Source organism: Dryobates pubescens, chromosome 16 (genome assembly GCF_014839835.1).
Source record: "Dryobates pubescens isolate bDryPub1 chromosome 16, bDryPub1.pri, whole genome shotgun sequence".
Taxonomy (NCBI): Eukaryota; Metazoa; Chordata; class Aves; order Piciformes; family Picidae; genus Dryobates; species Dryobates pubescens.
In genome coordinates, this window is record NC_071627.1 from 7291321 (window position 1) to 7317499 (window position 26179).

The 26179-nt window shown below is 47.7% G+C and overlaps 1 protein-coding gene across 1 annotated transcript in view; it reads right to left on the reverse strand.

Annotated features, from left to right (window-relative positions):
- Positions 1-1854: 1854 nt before the first annotated feature.
- LOC104297032 (organic cation/carnitine transporter 2) overlaps positions 1855-26179 on the reverse strand; it is a 35851-nt gene continuing 11526 nt past the window's right edge. The window contains exons 2-10 of the mRNA XM_009896907.2: positions 24491-24594; positions 22259-22413; positions 20868-21039; positions 18417-18543; positions 12468-12568; positions 8751-8965; positions 6091-6273; positions 4635-4770; positions 1855-3633 (exon numbers count right to left, since the gene is read on the reverse strand). Of these exons, the coding sequence (XP_009895209.2) occupies positions 3546-3633; positions 4635-4770; positions 6091-6273; positions 8751-8965; positions 12468-12568; positions 18417-18543; positions 20868-21039; positions 22259-22413; positions 24491-24594 (1281 nt within the window). The 3' untranslated portion in view covers positions 1855-3545. The remainder of the gene's footprint in view (positions 3634-4634; positions 4771-6090; positions 6274-8750; positions 8966-12467; positions 12569-18416; positions 18544-20867; positions 21040-22258; positions 22414-24490; positions 24595-26179) is intronic.

Consider the following 26179-nt stretch of genomic DNA (forward strand, 5'->3'; position numbering starts at 1 on the left):
TTCTCTTCTCCAGTCTAAACAACCCTAGCTCCCTCAGCCTGTCCCCACAGGGAAGGTTCTATCTGTATCCATTTCTATTTCACCTATATATCCCTGGAAGTGCTCAAGGCCAGGCTGGATGGGACTCGGAGCAACCTGCTGCAGCGGAAGGCATCCCTGCTGACTGCAGGGAGTTGGCACTACATGATCTTTAAGCTAAACCATTCCATGATTCTATGATTAAAACAGTCTCTCAGTTTCTTAGTAGCTGGATTCTGCCTAGAAAAAGCTTTTCTGTTGTGGAGAGAGACATGAAAAGAGAGAGATGAAAGACAAAACAAGAGCAAACAAAAGAAGCCTGTGTGCTTTGTTAAACGTCTTCTGCCTTCCTGACTCATACTCTTTGCTGTTAGAGAGATAAGCAAGGCAAAACAGAGAGTGTTTTGGATTTGAGGAGATTGCCATTGTGTTCTGTGGTAGGAAATTACCCAACTTGGATTAAAAATAAAAAAATCCAGCAAGAAAAACAAACCCAAACAAACCCAACTGAAATAAACACTGGAGGATTGAAATGCTCAAGAACAGGAGTCTGACTGTCAAGGCTCAGACCTGGGTAAAGCAGTGGGTAAGAAATGATGCCTGAAGTCAGACGTGAAGTGGACTCTCTAGCTGAGGGCAGGAATTTCCATGCTCAGTTGTGAGCCAGGCAAGCTCACATCCTACACTGCAGGATGCTTTGGGGGAGTTTACAGGAAGGGACTTAGGGGACATGGTTGTTTACCTTGGCAAATTCATTACAAGGAAGCTGCAGCAGCTAAAAGAGTTTTGCCTCAGATTCCTGTGGTCACCAGATAATGCTTCTACACCAGGGAGAGCAGAGGCTGCCTCTCAGCCTCCCAGTTCCTAGAAATAAGGTTTACAAAGACAATGCCCCTGCCAAGCTCCAGAACTGGCTCTTGGGTTTGCAATGTGCATTGCAGAGAGGTGAGCAGCCTGACAGATCTGATCATGTCTGCTTCAGGGCAAGGCAGACTGGCTGCTACATGCTCCCTCCTGACAGCTGTTTGCTCATGCCCAGGGTGTTAGGATGATGTGCAGCAAGGTTTCCAAAATCCTAGCTTTTGCACTAGCTTCAAGTTATAGCCAGCTTGCCTTTGAAACCCAGCTGCCAAGGGCCTCTCACAGCTTCACAGGATGTTAGGGGTTGGAAGGGACCTCTGGAGATCTTCCAGCCCAACCCCCTGCCAGAGCAGGACTATAGAATCCAGCACAGGTCACACAGGACCACATCCAGACAGGGCTGGAAAGGCTCCAGAGAAGGAGACTCCACAATCTCTCTGGGCAACCTGTTCCAGTGCTCTGTGACCCTCACAGTGAAGAAGTTCCTCCTCCTGTTGAGGTGGAACCTCCTGTGCTGGAGCTTATATCCATTGCCCTTGCCCTAACCCTCTCAGCCTTTGGAACAGGAGTGACACTGAACCTGCCCAAACTTTGTGTTTCTTTCCCTGGAAGAGCTGAAGGTACCACAAAATTATGTTTGGGAAGAAAGTCTCTGCAGTGAGGGTGGTGTGGATGTCCTTTCCCTGAAGGCATTCAAGGCCAGGTTGGATGAGACCTTCAGCAACCTGGTCTAGTGGGAGGTGTCCCTGCCTATGGCAGGGGGGTTGAAACTAGATGATCTTTAAGGTCCCTTCCAGCCCAAGCCATCCTATGATGATTCTGTTTCTTGGTGTCATTCTCTGACCTTGTAAGGTTGACCAATTTCCTGCTGCATCCAGAAATCAAAACACTAAATGAGCAGATGAGGAAATACAGAGAGAAATGCAAAAGCAAGGAGAAAAATGCAAGAGCAATGATGAAAATGCAACAAGAAAACTCAGACAGGGGTAGGAAGAACTGAAATGAACCAACCCACTCCAGTTTCAATTGAAGAAACCCCTACAGCTGAAGCAAGCCAAACCACAATAGTTTAAATCAAACCAACCCCTGCAGTGTCAATAACAGGAGCTATAGTTAGACAAAATAAACCCCTACAGTCTGTGCAGTGCTTTCTCCTTGTCTCTATGATCAGCAGGCTGATGGGCAAACATCAGGCCCACTGCTGAAGCTCAGGACACAAAAAGGGATCTTAGTTAACAGAAGACTGAAATCAGTGATGGCACCTATTTCAGTCCAGCAGGAAAAGGCAACACTTCCACCACCAGCTGCTGCAGCAGAGGAAAGCCCCCACAGCTTTGGCTGCAAAGGTTTAGGTTCTGTTTATGAAGTCTCTAACAAGGCAGAACACAACACAAACAAAGTGCCAGGAGGGAGGAAATCCTTCAGCTCTCCCCTCTGGCAGTAGAAGCAGAGTCTCACAGACAAGACTGGGGGTATGTATACATTACATAAAGAAACACAGGTGATACCAAGGGTGCTTCCACCACCCCAGGAGCAATTCCTTGGCAGACTGTCAAAAGATTTCTGGTTTGAGGGCTCTTTTATATAAACAGTTTGGAAACAATTCACTGATGACAAGGAGTTAAGTGAAACAGACCTGACAGCAGAGCTCCTGCAGTTGGCACTTGAGGATTGAAAAGCAGCAGTCAGAAAGAGCTTCTGAAGTTTGTTCTCGGCACATTGCCACCATGGGGTTGATGCAGAGGTGCAAATGAGCACAAAATTTACCTCTAATTCTACTGATTGTCTGCCTGGTTGTGTGAAAAGCACAGAACAAAGACAGGAGGATTCTTTCCAGCACCTTAAAAAAAGGGGAAGAAGCCACAAACTCAAAACTGCTCCCTCCACACACAGGTGAAACCTTTTGCATTGCTTTAAGATACAGAAGAGCCTGGAAACAGGGTCAGGTGTAAACAACTTCATCACACAGGTAACAGCTGAAAACCAGCAGTGGCAACCAAGTGGGTTTTGTGAGCAGAACTTCAGTGTCACCAATTCTTTTAGTGCAAGAAAATGCTGCCCCAGCCATGCTGAGGTCAAACAGATCAGGTTAAAACCAACTCTCAAAGTCTTCCTTTTGCACCTTCCTGAATTTGGGAACAAATCCAACAGGGGCAAAATCATCTGGGGAAGATCACAGAGGCATCTTCTCAGAACCATCCCTAGGATAAACAAAGTTTCCTGTCCAGAGCCAGAAATCAAGGAATCAAACCCATTTTTTTCCCTCTTGATGGGCAATTTTTCCCTCTTGAAGTGCAACTTTTACCTCTTGATTTGCTCTGGATGAGGTTCAGCCGAGGAATCCAGGTACCCTGGCAGCCCTTGAACTCAGTTTCAAGTATCTTTCAGCTGAACTATACACTTAGAAGTCACAAAGAATTGATCAGGTACTGTCCCATGGCACTGTGGCATCCAAACAACCCTGGCTGAACCATCTCACTTGAAGGCTCTACAGTGGTTTATGTTCATGTAAAAAAGAGAATGCATGGAACACAGTGTTTGAATTAATAAATAAGGTTAAAATTACAGGAAACAAAGTGCTGCCACTAGCCCTTTCTAGAATGAATTTTAGAAGAGAAGTCCATTTATTTCACTCTCAGTCCCCCAGCAAGCACAGAGGAGTTCCATCAGAAAGCTGTGCTTTTATAGATCTCTGGATGGTCTTCTTCCTCCTTGGACTCCCTCTTGCTGCTAGATGCAGGTCTGTACTCTAATCTAGGCAGCAAAAAGAGAAAAGAACTTTAGGCAAAAAAAAAAAAGGATGAGAGAACAGAGAAGAAGAAACTTGGCTCTCCTGAGCCCTATTTGACACTAACAGCCTCCTGATTTAATATCCTGTTGACTTCAGCTGGACAGGTCTCTTGTACCAGGTGTATGTATGCTTATGTGGCAAGTCAGAGCTGGGGCAATGACCAAATGCTCTCAGTATCTTTTTTAGGTCAGCTGAGGTAAACTGGATGAGTTCAGCTCTTCCCCATTACTTGGATGACTTTCAGAACCAACAATGATAGGTTATGACCCACAAAGAGTACCTAGAACTTCCTGCCACCCTGGAAGCGTTCAGGGCCAGGCTGGATGAGACCTTGAGCACCCTGGTCTGGTGGGAGGTGTCCCTGCCCATGGCAGAGGGTTGGAACTAGATGATCTCTAAGGTCCCTTCCAACCTCAACCATTCTGTGATAACTTTATAAATCAACACACTGTTACAAATGCATTTGGGGCACAAACTGCATTTAGTGATTCTGGGAAACTGGAACCCAGGAGGTTCCACCTGAAGAGGAGGAGAAAATTCTTTGGTGTGAGAGTGCTGGAGGCCTGGAACAGGCTTCCCAGAGAGGCTGTAGTGTCTCCTCTGGAGAGCTTCCAAACACCCCATAGCATTGTGATCCTGGGCAAGCTGCTGTGTGTGCCCCTGGTTTAGCAAGGGGGTTGGGACTGGATGACCTCCAGAGGTCCCTTCCAACCCCCACCATGCTGGGATTCTGGCATATAGGCTTTTATTCAGTTCTTAAGTGTAAACTGAGAAATTTGGAGCTGGAAGGTATACACACAAACATAAACACTTGGGAATGGTTGACTAGGATTCCAGCCAAGCTCTCATCTTCAAGCCCTAACTACACCACCAAAATCATCCCCTCCCTCTGACAATACCTGGGGGGCAAGCCCCCTCCTCAGAACAGAGCACAGATGTGGCAAGATCAAGATGTGACACTTACCCTTTCACCAACAGCATCTGATCAATGGTGTCTGGCAGAGGCATACCATAGCTTTCTGGCAGAAATAGAGTCAGAATTCCTGAGAGCACAGTCAGGCTCCCCATCAGGATGTAAGGCAGGAATCGATCGTAGGCACCTAGCAGCACACAGAAGAACAATGCCAGCAGCAGCTCAAAGTCTCTGATGCTGTCTGTGCCTACACACAGGGCTTTGTGCATGCAAGGTTGGGGAAGGGTCTGGAGAACAGGTCTGGTGAGCAGCAGCTGAGGGAACTGGGGTTGTTTAGTTTGGAGAAGAGGCTGAGGGAAGACCTCATTGCTCTCCACAGCTCCCTGAGAGATAATGTCGGTCTCTTCTTCCTAATGTCAAGTGACAGAGAGGAAATAGCCTGAAATGGTACCAGGGGTGGTTTAGTTTGGAGATCAGGAACAATTTCTTTGCTGCAGGAGTGGTCAGGGATTGGAACAGGATGCCCAGGGAGGTGGTGGAGTCTCCATCCCTGGAGGTGTTCAAGAAATGTGTGGCCATGGCACCTGGGGACATGATTTAGTGGACATGGCAGTGTTGGTTTGAAGGTTGGACTTGATGATCTTGGAAGTCTCTTCCAATTGAAACAGTTCTCTGATTCTATGAATATTTGTGCTTTCAGTAAAAAACAAACAAACAAAAGTCTCACAGCCTGGCATTCAGAGCTGTTGTTCTAAATGTGGTTTGAGGAACACAAGAGACTGGGGAGCAACAGCTGTAAGAGCTGTCCCTGTTGAGCCAGTAACACTTTGAGTCTTCAGAGCATCTCTTGCACAGGACACACTCCATAAGGTCAACTCTGACCATTCCTCAAAGATGGTGAGACCCCATTTTTACCTGCAGTTTCACTAGTTTCAAGCAACCTGGGGTTATTTAGTCTGGAGAAGAGCAGACTGAGAGGTGATCTTAATTGCTGTTTACAACTATCTGCAGGGTGGGTGTCAAGAAGAAGGGGTCAGGCTCCTTTCAGTGGTGTCCTGTGACAGGGCGATGGCTAGAAACTGGAACAGAGGAAGTTCCACCTCAACACAAGGAGAAACCTCTTTGGTGTGAGGTTGCTGGAGCCCTGGAGCAGGCTGCCCAGAGAGATTGTGGAGTCTCCTTCTCTGGATACTTTCAAGACCCACCTGGATCTGCTCCTGTGTGAGCTGCCCTAGGTGATCCTGCTTTGGCAGGAGGGTTGGACTCGATCTCCAGAGGGCCCTTCCAATCCCTACCGTTCGATGACTCTGTGATTCTATAGGTTTAGCCCCAGCCTTGGTAGAGCTAGATAATGGTTGGACTCTATGATCTTAAAGGTCTTTTGCAACCAAAACAATTCTCTGGATCTGGAAGCAGAGAGCTGCAGAAAAGCCCAAAGCCCCTCAGAGGCAGGAGCCTAATCTTGCCCTTCACCCACCAGCATCTCCCCACAGAGTGATCAACTTACCGAGGTAAACAAAGTAAGGTGAGAGGATGCTGCCCAGCCTGGAGGCCATGGAACTTGCTCCAACTCCCATGTTTCTCACCACTGTTGGGTAGAGCTCAGCTGTGTAAACATAAACCATTGAGAAGGCAGAGGTGATCCCAAATTTCCCCATCATCACCAGCAGAATGGAGACTGCACGCACATCTGAAAGCAAGAGACAAGAAAGGGCTTCCATACAGCTCTGACAGCTCCTGGCATCTCCTAATGTCATGCCTTTGGGTAACTCCTGCCTAATCCACTCCAGTACCTGGTGCTTTCCCCTCCCCCCACCCCCCCAAGTCTACAACCATGGACAGTATTTTTTCTTTTAGAATAGAATTAACCAGGTTGGAAAAGACCTTTGAGATCCTTGAGTCCAACCTATCATCCAACACCATCTAATCAACTAAACCATGGCACCAAGCACCCCATCCAGTCTCTTCCTAAACACCTCCAGTGATGGTGACTCCAACACCTCCCTGGGCAGCACATTCCAACAGCCAATCTCTCTTTCTATGAAGAGCTTCTTCCTAACATCCAACCTAAACCTCCCCAGCACAGCTTGAGACTGTGTCCTCTTGTTCTGGTGCTGCTTGCCTGAGAGAAGAGACCAACTCCCACCTGGCTACAACCTCCCTTCAGGTAGTTATAGACAGCAATAAGGTCTCCCCTGAGCCTCCTCCAGGCTAAGCAACCGCAGCTCCCTCAGCCTCTCCTCACAGGGCTGTGCTCCAAACCCCTCCCCAGCTTTGTTGCCCTTCTCTGGACACCTTCCAGTAAGTCAACCTCCTTCCTAAACTGAGGGGCCCAGAACTGGACACAGGACTCAAGGTGTGGCCTAACCAGTGCTGAGCACAGGGGCAGAATGACCTCCCTGCTCCTGCTGACCACACTGTTCCTGATCCAGACCAGGATGCCATTGGCCTTCTTGGCCATCTGGGCACACTGCTGGCTCATGTTCAGCTTTGTTGCCTTTCTCTGGACACCTTCCAGCAACTCAACATCTTTCCTAAACTGAGGGGCCCAGACCTGGACACTAGGACCCAACATTTCCATTTCCTCCTAAGCATGAAGCTTCTTGCCAAGGGAAAAAAACAAGCAGAACTGAGCAGGAACTGGAGAGATCCTCTCAGATTTAAGGGCCAGAGCTCTGTACTCTGCTCTGGTACTGTACACAGTGCCATAAATCAACTTGTAATCAAAAGAACAAAGTGAAAGATTTGAAACAAGTTCTTTTTGGTTTGCTGCTCTGGTTTCTCATTTAGCATTCCTAGCTACAAGCCAGTAATTTCATTATGGGAAACTGGGTGGACTTGAACTGGGACACTCAGGTCTAGGAAAATGAAACCAGATCCTGTTAGTGTCCACTCAAAGGACACGTGCCTTACCTGGATGAAACAAGTTAAGTTCTTGCACATTCTCTTGGATTTATTTTTTGACTTGTAGGTAAGTGCTAAGCAACAGCACTGCCCTCCTCATATTCAACATCATTATCAGCAAGGAGTCCAGGACATGAAGGCATGGCTTGACATGGCCTGAAGATATGGTTTGACATCCAGTGAATGCTATCCTGTCCTCCTTTCCACTTGCCAACCACGATTTTAACTATCAACACTCACGGACTACAGCCCTCTCTGCTCATCAAAAATCACAGTATCACAGAATCACCAAGGTTGGAAGAGACCTCAAAGATCATCGAGTCCAACCTGGCACCACAGACCTCGTGAGTAGACCATGGCACCAAGTGCCACGTCCAATCCCCTCTTGAACCCCTCCAGGGATGGGGACTCCACCACCTCCCTGGCCAGCCCATTCCAATGGTGAACGACTCTCTCAGTGAAGAACTTTCTCCTCACCTCCAGCCTAAACTCCCCCTGGTACAGCTTGAGACTGTGTCCCCTTGTTCTGGTGCTGGTTGCTAGAGAGAAGAGACCAACCCCTTCCTGGCTACAACCCTCCTTCAGGTAGTTGTAGACAGCAATGAGGTCTCCCCTGAGCCTCCTCCTCTCCAGGCTAAAGAACCCCAGCTCCCTCAGCCTCTCCTCATAGGGTTTGTGCTCGAGGCCTCTCCCCAGCCTTGTTGCCCTTCTCTGGACACATTCAAGAGTCTCAATGTTCTTCTTAAACTGAGGGGCCCAGAACTGGACACAGGACTCAAATGCTTCCACAAGAACTGATTAAAGAAGCCACAGAGAAGCCAGTGGCTGACAGCTGTCCAGGTGTTGAAAAAGGGATTGGACAGGGCACTTGAAGCCATGGTGTAGTAGTCATGAGGTGTTGGGTGACAGGTTGGACTTGATGATCTCTGAGGTCTTTTCCAACCTTATTGATTCTACGAAATAAGTTCTGCAGCCTCTTGGTAAGCTCCACTTACCAATTTCTGCTTCTTCTAGTCCTGGTTTTAGACTTGGACCTTGCCAGGGCCGTCCATTAAAGGCAAGAACGCCAACCCCAAGAGCTCACGCAGCCAGCGGCGCGGCTCTGAGGCGCCGCGCTGTGCGAGCTCCTCGTGCGGCAGCACCGCGGAACCCAGGAGGGGCGCGGGCGGGACGCCAGCCCTCGGGACGCTTTGTCCTCCACACCTGCCCGGTCCTGCCCTTCACCTGTGCTAGACAATTTGAGATCAACTAACGATTGCATACGTGAAGGCACCAGCTGAATGAAGAGCAGAACACAGCCTCCCAAGAATAACGCAGCAGCCATTGAGTACCGTCGCGGCAGGTGCTGGAGCAGCAGCCACGAGATGATGTAGGCTGGCACCTCGATCACTGCCGAGAGGAAGCAGTTCAGGTAGACATCTCCGTGCAGGTTAGGGGTGTCAAGAGAAAGTCCAAAGTAACCCACAGAGATTATCATCCTGAGAAAAGGAGAAGAGCAGAATCAGACCAATGCATCTGGGCCCCGAGGCTGGCGTGAAGCTCTCTGTCAAGGACCAAAATCGGTGTAGGACAAACTGAACATCTGCCAGACCCCCTCCCTTCTGCAGCAGCTGAAAGTGCTGACTCCAGATGCAGCAAGGTAACAGTTAAACAGGGCTGATGCTTTTTAGTCTTCCAAGTTACTCTTGAATTCAAAGAATAAAACTAATTTGGTTTATTCAATTCAATTCAAATATTCTATTTAGATCTGGAACCCTCAGCACCAGGATAGGGCTCTGCTGGAGCGGGGCCAGAGGAGGCCACAGCATTGCTGGCAGGGCTGGAAGCCCTCTGCTGTGAGGCCAGGCTGAGAGAGTTGGGCTTGTTCAGCCTGGAGAAGAGAAGGCTCCAGGGAGACCTTCTGGTGGCCTTTCCTTGCTTCCAGGGCTGATCAGAAAGCTGGGGAGAGACTTTTGAGCAGGGCCTGGTGTGACAGCACAAAGGGTGATGGTTTGAATTAAGATTCAGACTGGATAGAAGGATGAAATTTTTTCCACTGAGACCCTGTCCCAGGTTGCCCAGAGAGGTGGGAGATGCCCCATCCCTAGAACCATTCCAGGTCTGGATGTTTGGGGCTCTGAGCAACCTGCTCTAGTTGCAGATGTCCCTGCTGACTGCAGGGGGGTTGGACTGGATGAGCTTAAGAGGTCCCTGCCAAGCTAAAGCATTCCATGAGGATTGTAGGTAACTCCAGAGCAGCTGCTGGCTTTGCTGCTGGCTTGGCTGAGTCACAGGCTGACGAGCCCATGGTCCACAGGTGCAGGACAGTCCTGCAGCTATGAGGTCATACTCCTTTCCTGCTGCCACTGCATGACTTTGCAACTGTCCCTTACACTCTCATTCAAACCCTGCCAGGAAGTGCTGGGTGCCTGTCACTTTGAAACAGCTCGTGTGTCTCTGCTAGCTGTGGATCTGACTGCTCCTCACCACCGCCTCTTGTGCATGCCCAGGCCACCCTTGGGAGTTAAGGAATGACCATACACAATGCAGTGATTCAGCAGCTCTGAACTACTGAACTTTGCTGCTGAGGCCTACAGCAGCTTTTAATTATATTTACTGGGGAGCTCTGAGTGGAGAACATTTTGTCTGGATCATTACCCTCCATGCTTTGGGTATAAAGTCAGAGAGGAGTGCTACAGCATCCTGGTAACACCCAAACAACCTGGGATTTTCTCTGCTGTGCCCCAAGCTGGCTGGGCAGCATCCAAGTCACATTTCCATGGCTGGGTGCCTGAGCTGGTCAGTGCAGCAGGACAGAGCCTGGGGGCCAGGAACTCTGTGATCTTAATTGTGCTGCTGCCAGATGAGAGCTGGCGTCAAGAGAAGCCACAACTGGCCTTGGAAACAAATCCTGTCTTGAGAGATGTTGGGAGGCCTACAAGAAAGCTGGGGAGGGACTTTTTACAAGGGCCTGTTGTGACAGAATGAGGGGCAATGGCTTTGAGCTGGAAGAAGGGACATTTAGACTGAAGATTAGGAAGCAATTATTTCCAGTGAGAGTTGTGAGACACTGGAACAGGTTGCTCAAGGAGGCTGTGGATGCCCCCTCCCCTGGAGGTGTTCAAGAACAGGTTGGATGAGGCCTTGAGCAACCTGGGCTGGTGGGAGGTGTCCCTGCCCATGGCAGGGAGGGTGGAGCTGGATGATCTTTAAGGTCTCTTCCAACCCAACCCATTCTATGACTCCAAGAGAACGTTCTGCTTCACTACCAGGTAACACAAGGGAAATAATGAGCTCTGGATCAGCACATGTCCGGGTGCAATGGTGAGGGACAGAGCACTGAGCATTAATCTCCTCCAGCATCTGTGCTAGAACAGAACCTGGAGCAAAATGATGGTTGGAGTCAATGATCTTAAGAGGTGTTTTCCAACCAAACCAATTCTATGATCCTATGAAAATCGCTACACAGCATGAAGTGAGTCACTGATAAAAGCCTGGCTCCTGCTCCTCACTTCACATGGGAAGAACCTTCATGCTCCACTTGCTTAGCATAAACTGCCCACTGTACCTGGGAAGGGCTGAAGTCACCCAGCTGCAGGTGTCCTGCCAGCTGAAGCTATTCTTCTCAGAGGTAGTTACATGCTGTTCTCCACGGTGCTGTGCAACATGCCCAGGGCTCTGCTCCCAGGAGTTGTTTTTCCACACAATAAACTCTCAGCTTACAATAAACTCACTTTCAGCAGCAGCTTGCCTCAGCTTATCACCCTGACAAGCCTTGATGCAATTAGACATTTTCTAGGAAAACTTCAGGGATATTTGCACATCCCAGAGTGAGGAGAAGCCAAGCTTCCTCCTCCCTCAGGCAAAGCCTGCAAAGGGATTAGTTTAAAGGGCAGCTACTTACTCAAATCTAACAAAACACCCAGCAATATGTAAAGGTGACATACTGCTGGCTGCAGCCAGCCTTTCCTTTCAGCAGGTCTTTCAATTCATAATGCAGAATAAACCAGCAGGATGCTATGGGCTGAAATGCTAGGAGTCAGCACAAGATGCTTTGCCTTTGGGGACATTAATTAAAAGGAGGTTAAGCAACTGACATGCAAGGTAAGAACAATGGAAATACCACAGAATCATTTGGGTTGGAAAATCACTCCAAGATATCCAGTCCAAGCATTAACCCAGCACTGTCAGGTTACCACTAAGCCATCTCTCTCAGCTTTACATCTCCATGGCTTTGAAACCCGTCCAGGGAAGGGGACTCCACCACTGCCCTGTGCAGCCTGGTCCAGGCCTTGACAACCCTTTCAGGGAAGAAATTGTTCCTCGTGTCCAATCTAAACCTCCCCTGGCATAGCCTTAGGTCTTTAAGTCTTGACCTATTACTTGTTCCTTGGGAGAAGAGACCAACCCCACCTGAATCCAATCTTGTTTCAGGGAGTTTAATTACACTGAACATAACAAATGGCTTCAGCTAAAGCTATACCAAGCTAAGGATGGCAGGCAGACAGAGTAGCCAGCAGGAAAGTCTAGGGAAACCTCAGCTCTCCAAAAGGCAGTTTTATCCCTTCAAGAAACAATACAAAGGAGACAAGAAGATTCTCCCCAAGTCAGGCATGGCTGTGTTCAGACTCTGGGCAGCAGTTCTCTGACCAGGAGACAGGGAATGACTCACTCTTCTAAGAAGACTTTGTTAGTCAGATGAGGATTCCCCGAGGCCCAAGATCAGGCAGGATTCTCACACACCACTGCCAGCTGATCTGATTCTTGCTTAGTTCAGGACACGTTTGACTGCTTCAGAAAGAAATAACAACCCAGATGTGTTTCTAGATTGTTACTGAGATGAAGAACAGATGTAACCAGAATTTTGTTGCTGCAGTCTGGCAGGTAACTGGGTTTTGACCTGGCTTTGTCCATCCCTCTTCAGAATACCTTAGTGTTCCACAAGCAAGTTCTGAATGGTTTGGCTGCTTTTATGTGCTTAAATACTTCACACTTACTTACCAAAGAAGAATTGACATGATTGTGATGGTCAGGATATTTCGGGTTCTCATTAGATCCAAAATGGTGTAGGACTGCTGCCTCTGGGAATCCACATCCTGCAGCTGGAATCAAACAAACAGGGGGGTGGGGGGAAACAAAAAAAAAAAACCAAAACAACCATGGGAACATTAACTTCCTGCAAGCAGAATTGTTGTGAAAATAAACCCTGCCCCCAACTTATACATCACTATTTTGATGTGCTGCAGAGCTTGAGGCAGGCGCCTCGCTCTTAACCAAGCACATCGATGCTGTCAGAGCCTGTGGCAATGGTTGCTCCTCCTACTTAAAGTCACTTAAAACTCAGGCTGAAGTTAGTACTCACTTCCTCTGCCTGAGGCTTCATGTTACTTTTAGAGCCTATTATAAAGCAGCAGCATTATGCCATGATTTCGATGTCACTACTGGAGGAGTTTTCACTCCCAGTTTTAAGCAGTGCACCGTGAGGCTCATGACAATCAATCAACTGCACCCGGACAGGAAGAGAGCACCGGGGAGGATGAGACAGCTGACAAACATGACCTGTAAAAGTAGAGGGTTTGTTTAGTCTAAGGGTCAGGAGATCAAGGATGTCTTAAAATAATCATAAAATCCCAGGAGGGTGAGAGTTGGAAGGGACCTCTGGAGAACATCCAGTCCAAAGCAGGGGCACCCACAGCAGCTTGCCCAGGATCACAATGGCCAGGTGGGGTTGGAATCTCTCCAGCGAAGGAGACTCCACGACCTCTCTGGGCAGCCTGCTCCAGATCAAGAATGGTCTTCAAAGACCAGAAAATTAAGTGACTGACTGTCCCCTACATCCATGGCATGAAATAACATGATTAAAATGCAGCAGGGGTGTTTCAGTAACTGACTCCTCACGGTGGACTTAAGAGGAATGCATTTACACTGTAACAAACTGGCTGAAGAGTCCCCATCATTATTTAGCCTGGTTTGGAGAATCCATCCAGGAACATAAGCAAAAAAGACAGCAAACTTCTTCTCTCTGCCCCATGAAACTTTCCAGCTCCTCAAAATAAAACCACTTCCATGTAAACAATGCAGAGCTATTCATCCACGAGGCATGCCAACCAGTTTTGTGCTTGATAAGGTTGTAAAAAAGGAGACAATTTAAGGGGCTTTGTTAAAATCTTGATCCCTACAAGGGACAGAGTTTTCAAAATATGGAAGAGATGGTTTAAGAGGACAAGTTCTATTGATTAAGACTCTCAGCTCTGCTAAAGCAAGGCTGTGTGGCTGAGGAACCCCAGATCTCTGCCACGTTTCTATGATGGCAAAAGGTGGTGTTTTCAGGACTGATCAGAGTCACCAATTTAATAATCCTTTTAACTGCCTGACAGGAAAAACATGAACAAGATTTTGAACTTCATCTTCCACAGAGATTCTGTTTCCTGTTAGGACATTTTCTATCTATCTGAATTTGTAACTCTATCAACGGTTGGGCATCTAACCAAGAAATAAAAACCCAAGCATCCACCCTCAGTAGCTCAAAATCATGGTGGTGAGACACTGGAACAGGCTGCCCAGTGAGGTTGTGGATGTTCCCTCCCTGGAGTTGTTGAAGGCCAGGCTGGATGAGGCCTTGAGCAACCTGGGCCGGTGGGAGGTGTCCCTGCCCATGGCAGTGGGGTTGGAACTGGATGATCTTTAAGGTCCCTTCCAACCCAAACCATTCTATGAATCTGTGACTAATCAGGTGAGAAAAAGAGCTAACACTGAAATAGAGGACACTGAAATTGAGGACACAGTCTCAAACTGCACCAGGGGATGTTTAGTCTCAAGGTGAGGAGAAAGTTCTTCACTGAGAGAGTCGTTGGCCATTGGAATGTGCTGCCCAGGGAGGTGGTGGAGTCACCGTTCCTGGGGGTGTTCAAGAGGGCATTGGACGTGGCACTTGGTGCCATGGTTTAGTAGTCATGAGGTGTTGGGTGACAGGTTGGACTTGATGATCTTTGAGGTCTTTTCCAGCCTTGTTGATTCTAGGACTCTAATATTTTGACACTTTGGGAATCATAAACTGCCAAGGCATCTAAAAATATTTACTGAGAACTTCTTTTTCCACAACAAAATGACTCACTCTTGCCTGACAGGCCTCCATTATGTGCAAACACAATAAACTGTATACACAGATTACTTCCTCCCTTGGTTTTTTAAGTCAGTGTGACCTGGGAATGTCAAATTGAAATATTATATGTTTGAAGACTGCAGGCCTTTTGTTTGCCCTATGGACTCCTTCATGGGATGTGCCAATGGCTTTCAGTAAAAGTAAACTATGATTTCAGCTTCAAAACAGCCCACCTGAAAGTGAGACTCATAGAATCACTAAGGCTGGAAAAGACCTTTAAGATCATTGAGTCCAACCACAACCCAACTGCCATGACCACTAAGCCATGCCCTGGAGTGCCTACAAGCTTCTTCAACACCTCCAGGGGTGGTGACTCCACCACCAATCTGGGCAGCCTGTTCCAGTGCCTGACCACTCTTTCATGAAAGAAGTTTCTCCTAATATCCAAGCTAATCCTCCTCTGGCACAACTTAAACCAATCTCCTCAATCTATTCCAGAGAGTCCAAGGGAGGGCTATAAGGATGATTGAGGGATGGAAGCACTGCCCTGTGAGGAGAAGCTGAGAGACCTGGGGCTGGGGCTTCTGAAGAGAAGACTGTGAGGGGATTTAATAAATGTTTAAATAAGTATCTGAGGGCTGGGGGTCAAGAGGGAGGGGACAGGCTCTGCTCAGTTGTACCCTGGGATAGGACAAGGGGCAATGGATATAAACTGCAGCACAGGAGGTTCCACCTCAACATGAGGAACTTCTTCACTGTGAGGGTCACAGAGCACTGGAACAGGCTCCCCAGAGAGGTTGTGGAGTTTCCTCCTCTGGAGACTTTCCAGCCCTGTCTGCATGTGTTCCTGTGTGACCTGTGCTAGATTCTATGGTCCTGCTCTGTCAAGGAGGTTGGACTTGATCTCTGGATCCAACCCTTGACATCCTGTGAGGCTGTGATCCTCCCCTCCTATCGCTGGTTACTTGGGCGAAGAGATCAACACCACCTCACTCCAGCCTTCTTTCAGGTAGGCAGCAATAACAACTCCCCTAGCCCTCTCTTCTCCAGATTCAACAACCTCTGAACTCTTTCTACCTGGTCTAATATTACTCTATATTAACTCAGGTTACAACACTTTTCTTCCCTTAAACCCTCACTTTGGTCCAGCAGAAGTAGTTGGATTTCCAAACACAACACACAAAAGCACCCATTCACTTAACTGAATTCCTCATCAACCTCTCTTCCATATTCAGTTAGTGATTCTTTGGGATTTTTTTTTCAGCCACATAGTTCCTGGACACTGATCTGGGACCTTTAAATCTTGTCTCTCACCTCAAAAATATTCCTTATCTCCTCAATGCCTTGCAAGCTGTATCTGAGCTAATGGGAACATGAACTTTACGTAACCCCTGCAGTCAGGTGAAAGAATCCTGAGTGACATTTTCCTCTGAAGACCTGGGGGGATAAAATAAAGGTCTGATATGGCTGCAAACTTCAGTGAATTTGCTTTCATAAATCTTCATTTTTCTACCAAACAGCTCTTTACATTTGCTAGCTCTCATTCTGCCTGCAGCCAATCCTCCCACCACCCAGACTGCAGCAGCTCTAGGGCCCACAGCCCTTTCTCATAAATCACATGATCTTTCCTAAGCATTCTCCAGCTCTCTGCCACTCTTTGTTGCCAAGAAACCAGCAAACAGGAAATAAACTGAAAAAAAGAGAGGAGAATAACCAAATAAACCACATAACAAAACCCAGGAACAGTAAAATTCAGAGCTGATGAGAAAAAAGGACTCTGCCTGTTAGGAGCTGGATTAAACAGACAACATAATCCTTACCATAACAAGCTAGCACAAGAAGCTACGACAAGGGCAGGGAGGGCAAACAGATGACTGGAAATTAAACCTCTCATCCAAACATGGGATAATTCAGTCAAGCATCCCCTGTTTGTGCTCTGTAGCTTGTTTGTGACCAGTCAACCTGCTGGATCCTAACTGGTTTTGGAGTGAGTCTTTGAAGCCTAAATATTGCAGGTGTTAGTGCGCAGCTGCAAAGGTTTGAGGAATACCATTGCTCCTCCACCCGGAGTTCACATTCCAGCTGCAGGAGGGCTAAGGGCCAGCTGCATTTCTGAGAACCTCTCTGAAGTGTAAACATGCTTCTGAGCAACTGGAGAGGGGCTGTGAGCCTTTGCTTTACAGCTCTTCCGAAAGCAGCAGCCACGAGAACGGCGTAAACAGACCGCGGACGAAGAGAAGCTTTGCACAGGTTTTGTGGTCACAGCGCAACTCTGACTTGAAAAAAACAACCAAAAGACAAAAAGGTGGCCAGGAGTTCTGCATTTAAACAGCATGTGCTCATCAAGCTCCTTTGGTGTCAGAATGTCAGCCTGTTCCTGAAAGGTGATGTGCAGTGACTGATCTGTAAAGCAGTGCTGTGCACTCCAGCCCACCCTGCTGCAGGAATTGTTTCTCTGGGGCAACTTCCCTGCTCCTGACCCTGTCTGCTGCTGCTGCAGAATCCAGCCCCATTCAGAGATGCAAACAGATCAGCATTTCTTTCTAAGAAGGAGATGTAAAGCATTCCAGGGACAGTGACCTTAAGCAGATGTTGGATCCAAAGCTTATTTTCTGTTCTCCTGCTGCAGTGCTGGCAATGGATGAGTTTTCATGCCTACAGCATGAGAAGGAAGGAGAAAATAAAAGTGTAGTTGAATGAAAATTCAGGGCAAAAGCTACCTTAGGAAGGTCTGGGGCTTCTTAGCATTTTCTCTCTGTTCCAGCAAGACCAGAATGTCTGTCCTACTACCTATAAACTAGTCTGGCCAAACAGGTTTGTTTGCATCTCAGCTAACAAACCTAAGTGAAGTTGTTTCATTCTCAAAAGCAAACACTGCAGTTTAATGGCAAACCACCTCCCTAAGCTCTTGTAAAGCAAGTGAGCATACAAGGGACTGTCATATAAATCACAATGTCAATTGTCAGCTAGAAAATAACTGGGCAAGTGCCCAGACAGACTTGAGAGATCTGCCTAGAGAGGTGCCCGTTCTCCCGGGTCAGGCAAACAGTTTGTCTGTCTGACCTCTGGAGGTCATGTTTGAATGAGTGTGGAACTGCTTTCACACCTTTGGTTCACCAGACAGGTCAGACAAAGGGGAGATACCTAGAGGAAACAAGGAAATAGGTGGGGAAGGAAAGATACTGGCAGCTACTCAACCCTAATGGGGTTAAAACTTTGCTTTCCTTACTGTGGAAAAGAAATTGGAGTTGAATATGAACTAGACTAACATTATTCCCAGTGCCACTGGAAGCAGTCCTGTGTTAGACTTTCATAGAACTGTTTCAGACTCTGTGAGCATAAAATCTCTTTGCTGCCAAACAGAGAGGAACAGGTACCTCAAACTCATAGAATCATAGAACTGTTTGAGTTAGAAGAGACCTTTAAGCTGATCCAGTCCAACCTTCAACCTAACACCACTGCAGCCGTTAAACCGTGTCCCCAGGTGCCACGTCCACAGGTTTCTTGGACACCTCCAGGGATGGTGACTCTACCACCTCCCTGGGTAACCTATTCTAATGACTGACCCAAATTCATTACCTTCCCCAAAAACTAAGAGTTTAAAAGGAAGAGGATGTTTGCATTAGAATGCATGCTGCCATCCCCACTGGAATGAGACAGCAAGGGCTGTGCAAATCCTAATGAAGAGTGGAAAGGGCTGATCTGCTTTCCAGGAAAAGGACAACCTTTGCACCCCTGGAGAAGTGTCTGATACACTGCAGGCAGCACTCAGCTCCTATCTCTGGAAATTAATTACTTGACATGATCATTAACAGGTCCAGCCCAGTGCAGTGCTAAAGGAATCTTACCTCACTAGGGTCAAGTATGACATCTGGGGCTCTAATGCCATTAATTCTTGCAGCCTTGCGGAGGATGTCTTCTGCCTCTTGAAATCTTCCCTGGGAGATCAGCCACCGTGGAGACTCTGGAATCACCCTGCAGACAAAGTTCACAGTAACAAGCCTGCATTTCCAGGGAAAGCATTCCCCCAGGCATCAATGCACATTGTTCCAGGCACAAAGAGATCAAAACTTGCCCCATCTTGTAGAAATTAGAACAAGGACCACAAAAATGAGCTTAGGGAGCAGATTAGCACACTGAGCAAGAACAGAATGAGATGATCAGGGGGTTGGAGCCACCTCTCCTGTGAGGACAGACTGAAGGGAGTGGGGTTGCTCAGCCTGGAGAAGAGAAGGCTCCAGGGAGACCTTAGAGCTGCATTTCAATATCTGAAGGGGACCTATAGGAAGGCTGGGGAGGGACTGTTTAGAAAGCCCTGTGGGGATAGGATGAGAGGCAATGGTCTGAAACTGGAGCAGGGGAGATGTAGGTTGGACATCAGGAGGAAGTTCTTCACAATGAGGGTGGTGAAATACTGGAACAGGTTGCCCAGAGATCTGATTGAGGCCCCATCCCTGAAGACACTGAAGTTCAAACTCAAGTGTGGCCCTGAGCAACCTGATCTAGTTGGGGATGTCCCTGCTGACTGCAGGAGGCTTGGACAAGATGACTTTTGAGGGCCCTTTCCAACCTGATGCAACCTGTGAATATGCCTTTGTGGGCTGTAGAAACACTAAAGAAATGAGCAGTAAGTCAGATAAAAAGAGCAACCCAAACCTTCAAAGTATGGGAAAAGAGGAAAGCAACTCAGAAATGGGAACACAGAAGCAGCACGCTGTACATGCAGAGGCACACCCTGAGAGAATAACACAGAGAAAAGTAGTAACTGTAAATGCTGTGACAGAAAGGAAGGTTAGAGTAGCAACTGCTTGAGTCACTCGCTGGGTAAGAAACTGGATAGAACCACAAACACACAAACTGGTGTACGGTGGAAGTGAAGAAACACCACCACCATGTGGACTGTTCAAACTTTGCAAGCCACCTCCAAGCATGTCATCAATTAGGGAAGAAAACGAGGAAGCCTCACAGATCAGAATGAGGAAGCTCACAGATCAGAATCACAGGGCAGGTTCACCCATAGCAGGTGGCACGGGATGGTGTCCAGGTGGGTTGTTAGTGATTCTAGAGACAGAGGCTCCACCACCTCCCTAGGGAGCCTGCTCCAGGGCTCTACCACCCTCAAAGTTAGGAAGTGCCTCCTCATGTTCAGATGGAACTTCCTATGCTCAAGTTGGTGCGCACTCCTCTCACTGGGAACCACTGATAAAGGCCTGGTCCAATCCTCCTGACACCCACCCTTTAAGTATTGATCAGCATTGAGCAGATCCCCTCTCAGTCTGCTCTTTTTCAGACTAAACACTCCCAGGTCCCTCAGACTTTCCTCACAAGGGAGAAGTTCCAGTCCCCTCATCATCTCCGTAGCCCTTTGCTGTACCCTCTCAAGCAGTTCCTTGTCATTCTTCAACTAGGGAGCCCAGAACTGGAGCTGGTACTCCAGATGAGGCCTCAGCAGGGTGGAGTAGAGAGGAAGGAGAACCTCCTTCAACCTGCTGGCATCCCAGGATGCCTTTAGCCTTGGCCACACAGGCACATTGCTGGGTCATGGTCATCCTGTGGTCCAGCAGGGCCCCCAGGTCCTTTTCACCAGAGCTGCAAGTAGAGATGTGCAAGTACTGCTCTGTAGTTTGTCTTATCTTTGTCACCCTAGCACTGGCCAGCTTCCCAAATGAAGGTTTTCCCTGCTGTGCTTAGTTCAGGCCTACTCTTCAAAGCTCAGGATTTCAGTTGGTGCAGAAGGAGGAGTTTTACAGACTTTGGTCTTTGCTCATTACTTCATTTCATAGAAGCCTACAGAAAATGAAGAACAGGGTTTTCAAGCATGAGTTGGATCATCTGAAAGGTCTGGCCCTGCAGATAAATCATCAGTTCATAGAATGGGTTGGAAGGGACCTCAAAGATCATCCACCTCCAACCCCCCTGCCATGGGCAGGGATACCTCACACTAGCCCAGGTTGCTCAAGGCCTCATCCAACTTGGTTTTGAACACAGGGTGGGGGCATCCACAGCCTCCTTGGACAACCTGTAACAGTGTCTCCCCACCATCACTGGAAAGAATGTCTTCCTAATCTCCAGTCTAAGTCTCCCCTCTTCCAGCTTCAATCTATTCCCTCTCATCCTAGCACTACAAACCCTTGGGAAAAATATCCCTTCCCAACAGCCCCAGTGACTGGGAAGAGCAAAGAACACAGTGCTCACTTTTGACCTGTCCTATTACACTGGAATAGGCTGGGAGTCTGCATCTTAAAACCACAGAGATGAACTTCCAAAGACTCAGTTCTTGGAGCTGAAGTTGTACTTACCACCAGAGTGGGATGAAGAGGAGCCCAGGTAAGGTGAGTGCCAGCAGCAGCATCCTCCAGTCTCTGATAAAGTAAGCAAAGAGTGGCAGCAACATGTAGCCAAATGCATAAAATATGCAAACACCCAGAGTGGAGAACTGCACACGAATGGATTTGCCAAGGATTTCTGTGCCTGTTCAGAACAACAGAGTGAGGGTTAGGATTTGAACTCAGGAGCAACCAACTTAGCAAAAATAGCTTTATCAGCTGGCTTTGAAACATGCCACACCGGGCAGCTACAGCATTTACTACCCTCTGGCAACCAGGAGGCACCACAGATTTGCTTCATGCAGTGATCCTCAACCAACCCAGGTAATTGCATGCATAAAAGGAAGGGAGTTGGGCCACACAGTATTTCTGTAGCTTAAAATGACTAATACTTCCATAATTTATCCTCTTAGAACCTCACAGCTTTACTTGAGGAGCTAAACCCACCCAACATACTACAAAACATTCCCAAAAGTTAACTTCAGTTCGAGCTCTTTAGGTTCTTCTGCAGCTTATGGAGAGCAGCTTCTCTAAAAGATAAAATTCAGAGGACCTAAATTAGGTTCCTGACCTCTATCACCTTCTAAAAGACTATTTAACTCCTAGCCAAATAACCTTTCTGTGTGGAGTTCATGGTGGGTCACCAACCAAGGGCAGAGCTGGCAGTGGAATTAAGTGCACACAAAAAGGGGTCAATGCTCCCCTTTAAAATGCTTTGGGATCTGCAAATGAAGAGGCATAAGAAGAAACAGTATCTTCCTCATTTCCATAGAAATGAAAGACGACAGATAATGCTCTCACAGCCACATTACCCTGCTTTGGCCCAGAGAAGGGCTTTCTTGCCAACACTTGGTGGTTTGGACAGTGAGGTCACTGGAACTCACATCAATAGAAGGGAGAATGTTTTTGCAATCTCAGATTCATTAGGTAATTTACATTCCCATGATGAAATAAAGCCAAGAATAATTATACCATTTAAATCTCTACTATGGGCTGCTTGAAGGAGATTTGGTAACTCTTCCCCCCACCCCTGCAAGCTTTAAAATCAAATAGACACAAAATGGACAGCAGAAATCCCTGAAAAATCATGCCTTACAGGTCTGATCTCTCCAACTACAAGATGGACTTTGTCACATCAGTTTCTGTCTTCTTCCTTTTAGGATGGTAAAGCACAGAACTCATTCAGATTGCATCTCTATCAAATAGGAATTTCTAAGGAGAGGAAGGTATATCCATGCAGAGTGAGGGGACACTATTAACAGTGTTGCTTGGCAAAACCAGATCAAGCCTAAGCTAGTAGTGAAACAGAGCAGGAAAAGCACAAGGCAAAAGAACACATACAGTGCCCAGCAGGACTTTCATACCCAGAACAAATGCTGCCACGTAGTTGGAGATCTGTCCCATGCCAACCAGCATAAACAACACTGAAAACATCTCCCAGCTGGTAGAGAAGACCTGTATGAAGCTGAAGCCAGTCTGCATTGCCAGAGTTGCAAACAGCACATTCTTCCTGCCAAACCTTCCATGGAGAGATTGAATAAATGCAAAAGAAAATGAAACACAGAGAGATGATTACATGACAGCATGAACAAACCTTCAGACACAGAAAGGTTTAGGGAGATACAAAGCAGCTGCAAAGAGCTTCAGGAAAGGTGACACAGGCACAATTGCTCTGAGCAGATTAAACCCAAAATCCATTGGTCAAGAGAAAATAACATGCCAAGGGGCTGCTAGTTAAAGTGTTCCTTTCACACAGATAAGAGCAGGGAGACAAATCTTGAGCAGAAAATGATGTAAAATGTAAGAGTATTAGATGGTCCTTCTCATCTAAAGAGCACAGTCTTCTGTGGTCCTTCTTGACCACAGAGCAGCATGGTGAAGGAAAGCTGCTGGAAGAGAGGTGAAGCCCTGCTTTGAAAGATGCTATTATCAGTAAGTGATCCCATGCTGCAATCTTCATCCCACTTGGAGAAAATAAATGAACCAATTTTAGGTTCTAGGAAAGAAAGACAGGGAGGAGAAGGGAGGAAAGGCAGAAAGACAGGGAGGAGAAGGGAGGAAAGGCAGAAAGACAGGGAGGAGAAGGGAGGAAAGGCAGAAAGACAGGGAGGAGAAGGGAGGAAAGGCAGAAAGACAGGGAGGAGAAGGGAGGAAAGGCAGAAAGACAGGGAGGAGAAGGGAGGAAAGGCAGAAAGACAGGGAGGAGAAGATTAAACCCAACCCACTGAGCTGTTTGAAGTTAATGGCTGGACTGGATGATCTCAAGTCTCTTCAAACTAACACTGAGTGATTCTAAGAGTCAGTGCTGACATCTTGGTTTGGGCAGCCCCATACCATCAGTAGGCTTTGTTGCCTGTGACAGGACACGCCAGTGTGTGCCCAGGTGACCAAGAAGGCCAACAGCATCCTGCCTTGGATCAGCAATAGCGCGACCAGCAGGACCAGGGAAGTGATTGGTCCCCTTGTACTCAGCACTGGTGAGGCCGAAACTCAAATAATGGGCTCAGTTTTGGGCCTCTCACGCCAAGAAGGACACTGAGGGGCTGGAGCAGGTCCAGAGAAGGGCAATGAAGCTGGTGAAGGGTCTGGAGAACAGGGCTGGTTAGGAGTTGCTGAAGGAACTGGGGTTGTTCAGCCTGGAGAAAAGGAGGCTGAGGGGAGACCTGCTGGAGGGGCGACCTGAAAGGAGGTTGGAGTGAGGTAGGGTTGGTCTCTTCTCCCAAAGAACAAGTGATAGGACAAGGTGCAATGGCCTGAATGATGTTACAAGACTTGGGGCATGGCAACTATGTTCCAAAGAAACAAAATCAACAAGCAAATCAAGAAATCAGAGACCACATATTTTCCTTTGGGAACCAGGAAGAGAGCATACTGTGCACAGCAAGTCCTAGGGAATTAGAAACACTGAGCTTTAAAAAAACCCAAAGCAAGCAACATCATAAAAATGAATGGTGTCTGGCTTTTTGTTTCATGTCTGCACTGATAAAGGAGAAGGCCTTACTTCCCTGGAATGCTCTGCAGGTTCCACAAATGCAAAGCATCAGACTTAATGCTGCATTTGGTGATGAGGCCTTGACCAGCCTGGCCTAGTGGAAGGTATCCCTGCCCATAGCAGGGGGGTTGGAACTGGATGATCTTCAAGGTCCCTTCCAAGCCAAACCATTCTGTGAATCCATGAGGAAGAGAAGCTATGGGTGTTTATCATAAGAGAATGACCTCAAAAAAAGAGGAAAACAAGCCAAAGGGATCTCTCTGCACATAGTCCAAAGTCATTAGAAGAGGATGTCATTGACCTATGTTTTTACCAGATGATACTGATCTCCTACACCTGTTTTCTGGCATAAACCCAGCTTGTTCCAGAAGTGATTTTGCTGAAAAAATAAACAGGTAGAGATAACCCCAACTAAGCAACCTTGCAATGTTCTGCCCTAGCTCAGGTTTACTCTGCACGCTCTGTGTAGGTTCAGCTCAGCCACAGAATAAAGACATGGTAGATAGGAGGTGCAGAAGGACACCCAGAGCAAACTTTACCCCTAAGAATTGCTTAGAACCCAACACCAAACACAGAGCCAGCAGCTCTGGGGTATATACTTTACTTGTCTGAGAGCTGTCCTGATGCGAAAGAGCCCAGCAGGACACCCACAAAGAACAGGGAAGTGCTCAAGGGTCCCTTCCAGTCGTTGTCACAGACGAGATTCCACTGCAGAGAGAGACAGAGAACATGAAAAGTCTTCCAATAAACAGGATTTCCCCTTCTAAACATCTTGGCTAAGTTTGGATGAAAATGTACCCTTTGGACAGAAGACCTCCACGAGAGACATTAATAACTAACCCACGGCACTGATGCAGCTCCATGAAGACGTCAGGAAGGGACGTGGAAAGCAGAAGCAAAGGCCACATGCCACAGGCCACGTTGGAAGGGTCCAGCTGAGGCCCCAACACTACCTTCAGAGGTGGCCTGGGTGGCTTTCTTGACACAGGTGATTGCAGAATCACAGAACAGCAGGGGTTGGAAGTGACCTCTGGGTATCATCCCGTCCAAGCCTCCTGCTGAAGCAGGGCACCCACAGCAGCTTGCCCAGGAGCACAATGTCCAGGTGAGTTTAGAATCTCTCCAGAGGAGACACCACAGCCTCTCTGGACAGCCTGCTCCAGGGCTCCAGCACCCTCACACAAAAGAATTTTCTCCTCCTGTTCAGATGAAACCTCTTGGGTTCCAGTTTGTACCCCGTGTCCTGTCACTGGGCATCACTGGTAAGACTCTTGCCCTCCTGCCCTCTTTATCTCTTGCTGGGCATTGCTCAGATCCCCTCTGGGGCTGCTCTTCTCCAGGCTCAACAGCCCAAGGGCTCTCAGCCTTTCCTCCTCACAGAGATGCTACAGGCCCCTCATTTTCCTAGCCCTCCACTGGACTGTCCCCAGTAGCTTCCTGTCTCTCTTGAACTGGGAGCCCAGAACTGGACACAATACTCCAGATGTAGCCTCACTAGGGCAGAGTAGAGAGGGAGGAGAACCTCCCTCACTCAACCTGCTAGCCACACTCTTCTTCATGCACCCCAGGATCCCATTGGCCTTCTTGGCCATAAGCACATTGCTGGTTCATAGCAAACTACTTGTCCATCAGCACTCCTAGGTCCTTCTCTGCAGAGCTGCTTTCCCTCAATCAATCCCTCACCTGTACTGGTGCAGGGGGTTCTTCCTCCTCAGCTGCAGGACTCCAGTCTTGCCCTTGTCAACCTTCATGATATTCCTCTCTGCCCAAGTCTCCAGGCCATCCAGGTCTGGCTGAATGGCAGCACAGCCTGAGGGGGTGCCAGCCACTCCTCCCAGTCTGGTAGCACCAAAACTGCTGGCTGTGGTATCTCCCTGACACGTATGGGTGACAGCAGCTCATCATTCCATACTGCACTTTGTCCAGGTCCCTTTCAAAGGCTCTGCAGCACCTTAAACTGCTGCTGGTTTTGGAAGGACTGAGAACTTCATTTCCCTGCACATGCCATTAAAGATTCACATTTCTAATTGAAGAGAAATTGAGGGAAGAGAAAAGAAAGGAAAAAAAAACCCTCTCTTAATTCATTTTAATTTGGTTTTGAGAGAGACTGGAGCCTGTTCACTCCTCCCTGGCAACACAACCCATGCCAATTATAATATTTGGAACACAAATTGAAATGTACACCAAAGCAAACCAAGCTTTCCAAAATGGAAGCAACAACAGACCAAAAACAAAAAAGAAGAGGAAGAAAAATAAGAACCCTTAAATGAAGACTGCAAGAGTTTCCAGCCTG